The 11402-nt window shown below is 42.3% G+C and overlaps 1 protein-coding gene across 19 annotated transcripts in view; it reads left to right on the plus strand.

Moving 5' to 3' along the window:
• The window catches only part of LOC121699762 (calcium-activated potassium channel subunit alpha-1-like), a 102559-nt gene that overhangs the window by 45361 nt on the left and 45796 nt on the right, over window positions 1-11402 (plus strand). For all 19 annotated transcript variants that reach the window (XM_042082148.1, XM_042082152.1, XM_042082147.1 and 16 more), the window contains exons 4-8: window positions 1860-1953; window positions 2416-2527; window positions 9652-9727; window positions 10816-10891; window positions 11172-11342. In XM_042082148.1, coding sequence (XP_041938082.1) covers window positions 1860-1953; window positions 2416-2527; window positions 9652-9727; window positions 10816-10891; window positions 11172-11342 — 529 coding nt within the window. The remainder of the gene's footprint in view (window positions 1-1859; window positions 1954-2415; window positions 2528-9651; window positions 9728-10815; window positions 10892-11171; window positions 11343-11402) is intronic.

The following is an 11402-nucleotide window of genomic DNA, read 5'->3' on the forward strand; positions in this document are numbered from 1 at the left end:
GTGACTCACTCTTCTATAGTAGGCCACGCATTGTTTATACATTTGGCGTATGGACGTTCCATTATCAGTATCATTTCTCCATTATCAGTATCACCAAGTCTTGTGGGGCCAACTATGATGCTGATAATGGAACTCTCTTGAAAGGGTCCATAGGAGGCTGTGGAGAATCTCTGGAGAATTACAGTCCGAGCATAGCTGCATAAATAAGCAGTCTTGGGATATGGCATGTACACGCCAGTTATGTGTGTTGTGCTCATTATAAAAACGATTTGGTCACACTTTACATTATAGAGTCCTTGTTCTGTTGTAACTACACCATTTAGCACAGCATGACAGCGTTATTTGTATGATGAGGAACAGAGTATGGATACTTTATATACAGTATGTACACAGGAATAGGGATGGGGATAGGGATGGAGTATGTATCATATTATGTTGTGCTGTTGTTCTTACTTGGTGAGTGTGGTAAAGAAGCGGTAATGTCACTGTCTGATACTGACAATCAGTCGACGCCGGTTCAATTCCCCTCGTTGCAAAGCCATGTTTTGGTTAGAAAGTGTCTGCTAAATATCGGTCAACTTTAGCTTTTACTTTTAATCTTTATTTTATTTTTATTATAATGACGTCCAGTAATACCCTCAGTATCATTTTTCAAATTGGTTCCTGTGGATCAACATGTGGAAATATCACAGTGTACTAGACAATAGACTGCACTTCAGCGTTTTCAGACTATCAGTTGCGCACATCGTCTGAGTTAATATTTGTCTGAAGAGCTGCCCAGATGGACCGAGATTCTCATGGTGCTATGACACCAAGCTGTAAAACTCACCTGCTATTTACATGAAAGCAGGATGCTTTCCTGGACAGCCGTTGGTTTATAATGGTCATCATGTCATGAAATCTTATCTCGGTGCAATAAATGTTTCCGCCACACACTGAGCATATGCTCTGGAAGGTTCATATGAATTTTATATGAATATGTGTGTGTGTGTGCGTGTGTGGTATGGCCCTGGCTAGAAGGAGACCTCAAAGGGTATTTTTTCTTTATTTAGAAGCTGATGTTACCAGTAATTTCATGTTGAAAGACCAGAGACCATTGATTTTTATAACGTGTGTTACACATACCAAATGCCTCCCCTGATGATAACAGACTGTAAAAAGTGTGAGTCCTGATTTATGAGAAATGCTGTGCTATTGTTATTGTGGGGACAAAGGTATCACATCCTCAGCATTTTATGTATCCATAAACACTCCTGTGATTGCCATGTGATCAGTGTGCTTATTATGAAAGTAAAATAATATTTTAGCTTTTTTTGGCATCTGCGGAGTATACAAACAGATGCGTATAGTATAGTATAGTATATATAGTTTGAATAAATGCTCTGAAACCTCTGTTGCAATCACATTTTTTAGAAAGCATAGCCTCCTCATAAGGAACAAGGGGTAATCTCTGCATGTGGTTAAGCCTTAAAATCTTGTCTATGCTCTTATATCCCCCTCAACATGTGTCCTACAGAAAGAGTAAAATGTGTTTCACTTACTTGTAGTACTAGTTCACTGTATGCAATATGTTTGATTTTGTGATGTTTTCAAGGTGGCATTCAACAGGGATTCCTTATGTCAGAAAAGTTATGGTTCATAGTTGCAGGGTTTCCAGATCTGAATGTACTTCTTGGCCTAGCAATTCAGACATGGTCTCTTGATTTATGCAAGCAACTTGTATTCAGCCTTTCAATTTCAAGTATTGACATTTTCCAGCAAAGAAGTCATCATCTCTTTCTGTTTCCATCAAGTATTGATTGTTAATTGATTGCAGCTCTAATTAAAAGAAATGTGTGTTTGCGCCTGTGTGTTTGCAGTGAGATAGAGTCCTGCCAGAACTTCACCCAGGACCTGACGTTACAGATCGACATGGCTTTTAACGTCTTCTTCCTGTTGTACTTCGGCCTGCGGGTAAGTAGGTGGTCATCCCTTCGAATGCCTGCTCATTTATGCCTCTATAGACCAGAACACTCGACATTGGAGACAGCAGAAATCACATTTCACAACATCAGATTTGAAACGTCCTTTTCATCCACTGATGCTCTACTTTTGGAGTAGCACCATCAACACTTAGTAAACACAACTAACAGTAAATTGACACTTGCTCAGACATAGCTATCTCAACACACAACACACACAACATGAGCACTAACACATCATTTATTGCTGCAATGTAGAGGACCTAAAACTCAAGAAATACACTCTCCTTAATAGCCTACACGTATAATGAGATGTTAGAGTCTTGAGCAGAAGATCATTCTAGAATCATTAGTTTGTTCTAAAAAAAAATGAAAACATACAAACATAATTAATTAATGGCAGATTATAGATCAATGACAGAAGGCCTGTTCTGTTTGTTCTGCCCCTATGTAGTTCATCGCAGCCAATGACAAGCTGTGGTTCTGGCTGGAGGTCAACTCCGTGGTGGACTTCTTCACCGTGCCGCCTGTGTTCGTCTCTGTGTACCTCAACAGGAGCTGGCTGGGTATGTGTGCAGTGTCTTTCACGTACAGTACGGCTGCGTTTGGCTTGGAGCTGACGGATGTGACAGAAGCCCATGCTGCTGAAGTTGGGGGAAAGACTCACTGCTTCCTGCAGAGCAGTGCTGTTGTTGACAAGATTCTGTTTGGTGCATAGTGCTACCTAGTGGTTGTGCTGAGTAATGCTTGGGAAAAACGGCTTTGACTAGTAGGGAACACTTTGGTCTCAGACTGAATATAGTTGTGTGTTTATGCTAAAAGTATTTTTTTAATTTGTAAGCTATTGTCTGATTCAGAGGTTACAGACTTCCTTTTAGCCAACTCTTTTGGACATGCCTGAAAATGTTGTTTTGATCATCTTCCAGTAGCTTTGTTATGCTTGAGGTGACTCTGTTGGCTACACCGTACGTCCTATGATTGTATTTTCTGTGCCATGGCTTGCATCAGCTTTTCTGTGCCCGGGATGTCCTCTGGTTTGTCTGCTATGAGCAGAGTCACTCAGTGAAAGCAGAATGAAGTATATCTTCTGTGTGCTCTGTGAGAGAACTGAACGCATGGCAACTTCTTCCTTTTCTACATCACGCAACATACAAGGACACTGAACAATACTGTGGTGTATAATAGTGTGGTATGTGAATGTCCTGATTAGACTGAACACTGAGCCAAGGTTACACCAAACAGCACTGAATACTGAAGCTGAAAGCCATGGTTACAGTAAACAATACTAAACACTGAAGCTGGAAACCGTGGTTACACCAAACAATACTGAACACTGAAGCTAGAAGTCATGGTTACAGTAAACAATACTGAACACTGAAGCTGGAAACCGTGGTTACACCAAACATTACTGAACACTTAAGCTGGAAGCGGTGGTTACACCAAACATTACTGAACACTGAATTCGGAATCCTAGTTACAGCAAATAATACTGAACACTGAAGCTAGAAGCCATGGTTAAAGTTAATAATACTGAACACTGAAGCTGGAAACTGGGGTTATACCAAACAATACAGAATACTGAAGCTGAAATCAGTGGTTACACCAAACAATGCTGAACATCTGGGTGGTGGATAGAAGAGCTGGTGGTGTCTCCATGTCTGTGGGGCCAAAGGCTCAGTGACCTGAGGGGAGAGTGAGATAGAGAGCCCATATGGACTGAGATGAGCTCTGCCTGTCTGACTCACTGAGGGTCTTTGAGCACCTCATGAAAGTGCTTTCTCTCTCTATGCTGTTTTGGAGACTAGTGCATCATTATTATTATGAATGAGGGAGGGGGGGATGAGTGCTTTTAATTTCAGGACACACAGAAGGCCACAGACACACACATATGCAGAAACAGATGCACACACACACACACACACACACACAGGCACACATGCATACAGTCACTCTCTCACTCTTCACAGACACACAAAATCAGCTTATTCAAAGGGCTTTGTGATTATAGCAGGCTTTCACCATCGTAGGACTTAGCGACCGTAGGACTTTACTAGAAATCTCTCCATTATTTCACTGCAATCCCCAACTGGTCTCTCATAAGCCACCAGATCACAATTGTCCTTCAGAGGGCACTGGTCAATGACAGATTCCCCATCATCAACAAACGTAGCCTGGGAAAAAACCCATAATCCATTTTTGACAATTAAATTAGTTCATTTTTTAAAAACTGTCCCAACAGTCAGTATTGTTTGAAGACAGTAGGGGCAGAGAGTGAGAAATCCATTGTAGCATTAGACAAAAGCATAACGTTTAAATTTAAAGATGCAGATTTAGGACCGACGCACTGCGAGCAAAGTGGGACTTTGATTAAAAGATTTAATTTTTTTTCATAATGGATATTTTAACATCATTGGCCTCTACTGTGTGTGTGTGTGATAGAGAGAGAGAGAGAGAGGAAATGAGTCTGTCCTTTGCGTAAAAAATAATCTACCAAATGACAGTAAGATAGAGGATCATGCTTTTTGTGTATGTTTGTGTGTGAGTGCATGTGTGTGTGTACATGCATATATGTGTGTGTGAGAGATGGAGAGAGAGAGAGAGAGTGAGGGAGAGAGAGAGAGTGAGAGACCATGGATATGATTGCAGAGGTCTAGCTGAGGCGCTATGGATTTCTCTCCACACACATACCCCCCACCCCCTCCACCACACCCTCAAAACCATCCTCATCTCCATCTAGGCAGACGAGACAGCCCCATCATCCACCCACCCATCCACCTCTGCTCCCCCCACCAACCTCATTTCACCTCAATCACATCCAGCTGGGTAATAGCCTCCCCCTGGCGGCTGGCAGCTTGGATTTATCTGGTGTCTGACAGGAGCCGAGGCGGTGACTCTTTACTGAGGAGACCTGTGAACTTTCAGACAAAGTCCTGTCATTCTCCATCCTCCATCAGACATGGCCTTGTATCTTCTCTCTCTTCCGCTAATCACAATGGAGGACACTGATGAAGTCAATTCCCTGATGTCTGTATGTCTGTGTGTCAATAGTGACACAGGGCATGATTAAAGAGGACATGACAGAAGGATATAAGGAAATAACAGAATAGATAAGGAAATAACAGTGAACAAAAACACAAAACTGAGAGGATAGCTTGAGACCAAATTAATCAAACTATTGGAATCCTCAGTGGCTTTGTCCTGATTAATGTCGCCATCTGCTGGCTGACTGCATGACTGCCCCCATCCAATGTTTGCACTCTGCCAACCCCCCCACCCCCCCCCCCCCCCCTTCAGGATCAGACAATATGACACAATATTAATTTTATGTGATCCTATCACGACGGCTCCAAACAGCCGTGCAACTTAGAGATAAACCCTTGCATGAGTCTCTGCTCTGGATAAGCCCCTTTTTCAAATACATCACTTCCTCTTCGTGATGAATCCATGTCTTGGCAAAGTCATGTGCTCTTGGAATGTTACCCACAAATTTGTAATGAAAAGGCAGTCAGTTTTTTACTATAAAGCATTATTCTAGCTGCAGGCACTAAATGTCCTTTAACCCCCTTCATTCAAAATGCCTTCTTCCAAGTTGTCCAGACACTTCCTGGAAGTGGCATTTCTAATTCACATAACAGCACATTGAGGGGGTTAATGTGATTAAAACGGTTGGTTTAATGGTTTAATCAAAAACGCAATAACCCACATTGGAGACTCTCATCTCATCAAACATCACAACAAATATATTAAAATATATATATAAATGGAAAGTACATAATCATCATTTTTTGACACACTGATATAGGTAAATGATTTTCAGAAATGTGCGTGTGGGATCATTTTTATGTCTCTCATTGAATGTTTATCAATCATCCAGTGTATACCGTGAGCTCAGTACATGGAAGCAGTGTGGAGGCCTTAACACATGAAGACCCAGAGTGGCTCTCATGTCCAGAACACCCTGAACAGCCTCTGAGAGGGAAGGCAAAGAGGAACGACCCTGGCCATACACTGCTGCACTTACCTCTGTGGCTGCTGAACGCTTGCCAAGCAATCCTGTTTGTCTGTGGCAGACTGCCACGTATTTAACTGTCGCCTCGTTTTGACACAGGCCCAGGGGGACCGACGGGACTCCGAGTACAGTCGGCGAAGGGAATTAAGGGCAGGACGGCGGAAGGAAGGAACACAGAACACGGCGGTCAACACTTCAAGTCGAGCCAGAGCAAAACTTCTCCATTTAATTTTGAAAGAAGGAAAGAAGTGGAGTTCCGCAAAGGAGGAAATAGTCTTTGTGGCTGATTACTTGGCGCAGGCTCGGCCTTTCGATGAATAAAATTAAAACTTAGCGTTTATCATCGGATCCCATCTAGGCATCGAGACTCTCTTAGTGGAGCCTTCGTTATTGTGACAAATCTTGAAATTGATATCCAAATACATTACCATCTTTACATGTTTCACACATCATTTTACACATCTGAGAAAGGCCAGTGATTTTCAGAAATGTACATACCAGTCATCCAATGTACATATTAATACATAACTTTAATCCAGTCGATTTTAAATGCTCAAACGCCCCAGTGTTCTCAGATAGTTGCTACTACATCAGTTGTGATTAAATCAGGATTATTGCCCCACTGCCCCACCCCCTCCACTGTCTTTTTTAATCCGAACAAGAATTGACTGATCATGAAAGGGCTTCAGGCGGCTTTACTCGACAGCAGAGCAGGAGGAGGGCAAAACGCAACATGCATCTCTCACTTTTGAATCCCAATGTTTTCAGACTCATCCCAATCCCCCGCCTCGCTCTGTATGTCCCATCCCAGCACCTGTAGCAGTTTGGGCAACAGCAGTGTGGCGGTCCTCTCTGGCCCTATGTGACATGCATGTAGCACAGGCTGATAAGCGCAGGGCAGGCTTGTCTCCTGGCCTCTGCCTTCCCCAGGGCGAAGCCTAAAGAAGCTTATGCAGCAATATCCTGATGGAGGAAAAAAAAAAACAGAGAGCTTGTTTTAAGCTCGCTTGACATGAATGACACTCGAATAACTAGAATTTTACAAGCGTCGGTAGTGGTCAATGGTGATAAAGCTTGTGACGTTGTTTTTTTCTCTCTCTACGCCCCCCCCCCCCCCACAGACCCCCATAGATTCTCATTATTTCCCCTTTCCTCCTCACTTCTCTTCGCAACACTGTGCCTCGCCCACCTCTGGGATAGATAGTCTCCCTTGGGTGCTAAAGGGATCTCCATATCTGCAGACATCAAATTAGGAGTCTCGGAGGAGGACTGAGGAGCAAGATCAGATTGTTATGAGGAGTATAGTTAATTCCGTTGAATATCTTGACCATGGTTTCCACACTTGACTGAAAATGGGGACTGAGATGTACTAAAAGGGAAAGAAAGAGGATATTGGAGATAAAGGGAGGAAGGAAGAGGAAGACTTTGCGAAGTTATTCTGAAAACCACCACCACCACCACTCTCTGGCTCCGCCATCATGATTCCCACCAAGATGCTCGTGTACCGGGGGCCGGACGGGGCCGCGCACTCCGAGGCGTTCCTGAACACGAGGCGGCGCAAGAAGTCCTGCGCTGACCTTTTCCATAACGGCTACCGGGTGAAGATGGGTCACGGTGGTGCCGGGGGCGAGAGGGACGAGCCCGACCCGGCACGCTGGACACTGGCGTCCAGCCTACGGGTTGTCTCCCACTGGGGTAAGGAAGGGTGACGCTAACGAGGGGTTCAAGAACGCGCACCCCCCCCCCCCCCTCCTTGGGAAATAAAGAAAGAAAGAAATCGAACGAATGAAAGAGAGAGGGAGGGAGTGGGAAAGAGAGAGGGAGGGAGTGGGAAAGAAAGAGGGAGGGAGTGGGAAAGAGAGAGGCTGGAGACGGTCATAGACCAGTGTATGCCCACGTGGGCGCTTGTGTGTTTGTGTCTTGAGTGAGCATCGTGAGGGCACGCTGCCCTGCTGCAGATTTAAAACTGTGTTTGGCTTTGTGTTGTTGTCTAGTGGTTGTAGTGCGTGTGTCTTTGAGCCATGTGGTCTACGGTGTTCTCACGCTCAGTGTTGCTTGGTGATTGCTTGGTCAATCAAATTGATTCTCAGATGTGGTCACTCTCCCACTGTTGTTTGTCCTTAGTATGTCCTTTTGTTGGGTAGACTCTGACCTGTCCCTTGAAATGTTACATTAAAGTCTAGATTATAGAAGTTCTTTTTAAATCTGAATATGTTGTGATGTGGGCCTACTGTACTATTAGAATAACTGGTTTCTATATGATGTCAAGTTATTATGATTAAGGGATTGTTCATTGAAGTGTTACTTGTGAGTCATAATCTCTTCAACACTGCATCATATACCCAGGACAATGCAGAGCAAAATGGCTTTTTACATACAACCCTGGGCTGCCACTGGTTGAGCAGGGTGCCATTGCAATACAGGTAGCTAAATTATTCCTATTTAAATTATCCTTTAAAGGATACTTTAAAAGATATTAGTTTAGTAGATGCATTGGAGAAGATGCATTATCCTGTAAATGTTAAGTTGTATATGCATTTGCAGTGTTTCCTTATGCTATGTTTACATACCTTTATATCCCATTGGTTAAGGATACAATGATTAAATGGCTGCATGCTACCCATCAGATCAGGCTTTCTAGGTAGGCCTATTAACACTTCCAGGCTACAATAAAACATAGGTTAGGTTAGGCATGCATTGGTCAGGTTAATGCATTTGTAAAGTATGACTTTCAGGGGTAAAAGACTATGATTGTAGAGTAGAATTGAGTGTATTGACCTGTAGCACTGATGTACTGATCTACAGAATTGTTTGATCTCTTAGCATCATTGTGTGCACTGCAACAAAGATATATATTAAAGTTGAAATGGCTATTATGTGATATGACTTATATGGCTGCTGTAGACTGGGCAGGGTCAAGGATATAGCGAGTAATAGGTCACAGCTTGTTATGAAAAGAGATGTTTTTAATGAAAAGGGTTGTTTTTGTTGTTGACCATTTCTAAACACATCCAGTGGTGTGTGTGTGTGTGGGGGGGGGGGGGGGGGGGGTTACTTGCTTTTCTGTTCTTATGGGACAAAAAAACATAAAATATTGTTTTCTGTGTCAACCCATACAATATGAATTCAGGCTGGAACTCTTATGACATATGGCATATTTTGCTTTGCAGCTAAAGCACCTGAGGCCTTGACTCAGGGCACAAAAACAAATATTTTACGTCAGCGTTGTTTACCACCACCCACCTGCCTCTGACCTAATCCAGGTTTCATCCCCAGACCGTCCGACTCCCTCAGCCCTGTAATGAAAAATGTATTTGACTAGATGCTGCTGTTGCTTTGTCAATCACCTTAGAATGCAGCCGGTGAAAGAATTCAATCAGCTGCTTGTATTGAAAATCTGCTGCTTTAAAAACCTTGGTTTTGTTTTACATCTTGCAATACTTGGCCTTTTTTGAGGGCTTGACTGGTTGTTAGTTTGGGGTTATGAAAAAAATGACTCTGCTTAAAATGGATGAAGGCTTTAAAGGTATGGTGATTGCTTCTCTTGCTATGGAATTGCTAAATGTCTGTTAAGAGTTGCTTATTTGCACATGATTGGCTTGGTCTTTCTGATGTACTCTTGTTTTGTACTGATGACTAAATCCCGATATTCCGCTTGTGTTTGTGTTTCTCCACATGCAGGGTTAAGGTTCTTAAGAGCCTTAAGGTTGATACAGTTCTCAGAAATTTTACAGTTTTTGAATATTTTAAAAACTAGGTAAGTAACTTTCTCTCTCTGACACATGCTCTATCACTGCCGGTTTATACAAAAGACTGTTGTGTCTATTTTGTCACTGTTGTGTCTGTGTGTCTGTTTGCACAGTGCTAAAGTTGATATGCCACTTTGGATTTCATTGAATACTGAATGGATTTAATTGATATGTGTTGATATATGTGCGCCTGTTACTGTCAAAGATCAAATACGAGAAAGCACAGACTGAATCTCTAATGTTGCTGCTTCACAAATACAGCAAACAAATGCATTCATCAGAACTTTCACTTTGTCTGTCTTCGACTTTTGCTAAAAGGAGTGCATGTGTCAAATAGTATCACATCTCCTCTTTCAACTTATTGTAGCTGTTACTCTGAGAGAAAGAGTGAGAGAGAGAGAGATAGGGAGGGAGGGAGAGAAAGGAAGAAAGACAGAGAGAGAGAGAGAGAGAGTGAGGAAAAACTGCATAGACAGCTAGAATTCCACTGTCTCCCCAGTGCTTAGTATTAAAGCTTTTAGCACAGATGTCAGGAAGGGCTTACTAGAGCGAAATGTTTCAGAATAATCTCCTCTTTCTATCTACGCACACAGAGGTAAAGGCAAAGTCATTGAATAGCCAAAGGCTAACAGACAGTCGATAATTAGATGTGCACAAAGGCAGCAAACTGTAACATACGATGTCAGGAAGTCATACTTAGTTTTTCATATAGCCATAGATGACCATACAACAACCATAGATGATCTTTTGCTTCACTGACTAGCAGGCAGGGACATGGTAATACTAAAATGGGGGGATTCAGGGAAAATCACAAGTTTTGTTGTCGTAGTAAATCGGGCACCTCTGTTTCAGTGGATTAGTGAGGTTAGAATATTTAAAAATATCATCTTTTATGCAATCTAAAATCCCGACCTTAAACCTTGTCCTCAAAATCACTTACAAGGTCAGACTAAATTGCATGAAAATCAGCAAGTTCAAACTCTGGAGGATACACTGTTGTATAATGTGTTTTTTTGAAATTATGAACGATATTTGCTACCAAGTCTAGCTGGGATTGTGTGATTGACACGCTTTGCCTGGCTCTTGTTTTCAATAGCAATTCCATAAAACTTGTGAACTTGTGCTCAATCTTCATAAGCACATGGCTTACTGCAGCTGGATTCATCCACTTGGTAAGTGAACCATATATTGCTGTGCCATTCCATACCACACCACAGACTTACTTCTGCTGGTGAGCACTGAAAACTGAACAGTAAGTTCCTCAAAATGGTACAGAAACTCATCAAGTCAAACCTACAACTGTCTTAGGGTGTAGTAACACCTTGCAACACATGAGATTAATCCTAATTTATTACTCTATTTTAAAATAGTTTTGATAATAAAGGCAAGGCGTGAAGAAAGTTGTCATTTTGTTTATACTGAGATACTGAGACTTTTTGACATGCATTTTAGGTGGAAAACTCAGGGGACCCTTGGGAAAACTTCCAAAATTCCCAATCCCTTTCGTACTGGGAATGTGTCTACTTACTCATGGTCACCATGTCCACAGTGGGATATGGAGATGTTTGTGCAAAAACAACCCTTGGGCGCCTTTTCATGGTCTTCTTCATCCTCGGTGGATTGGTAAAAAATGATTTGTGTCTCTCGTTTTGTTTTCTTTTGTTTTGGTCATGCATCCTGCTT

The sequence above is a fragment of the Alosa sapidissima genome, chromosome 24, assembly GCF_018492685.1.
Source record: "Alosa sapidissima isolate fAloSap1 chromosome 24, fAloSap1.pri, whole genome shotgun sequence".
Classification (NCBI taxonomy): domain Eukaryota; kingdom Metazoa; phylum Chordata; class Actinopteri; order Clupeiformes; family Clupeidae; genus Alosa; species Alosa sapidissima.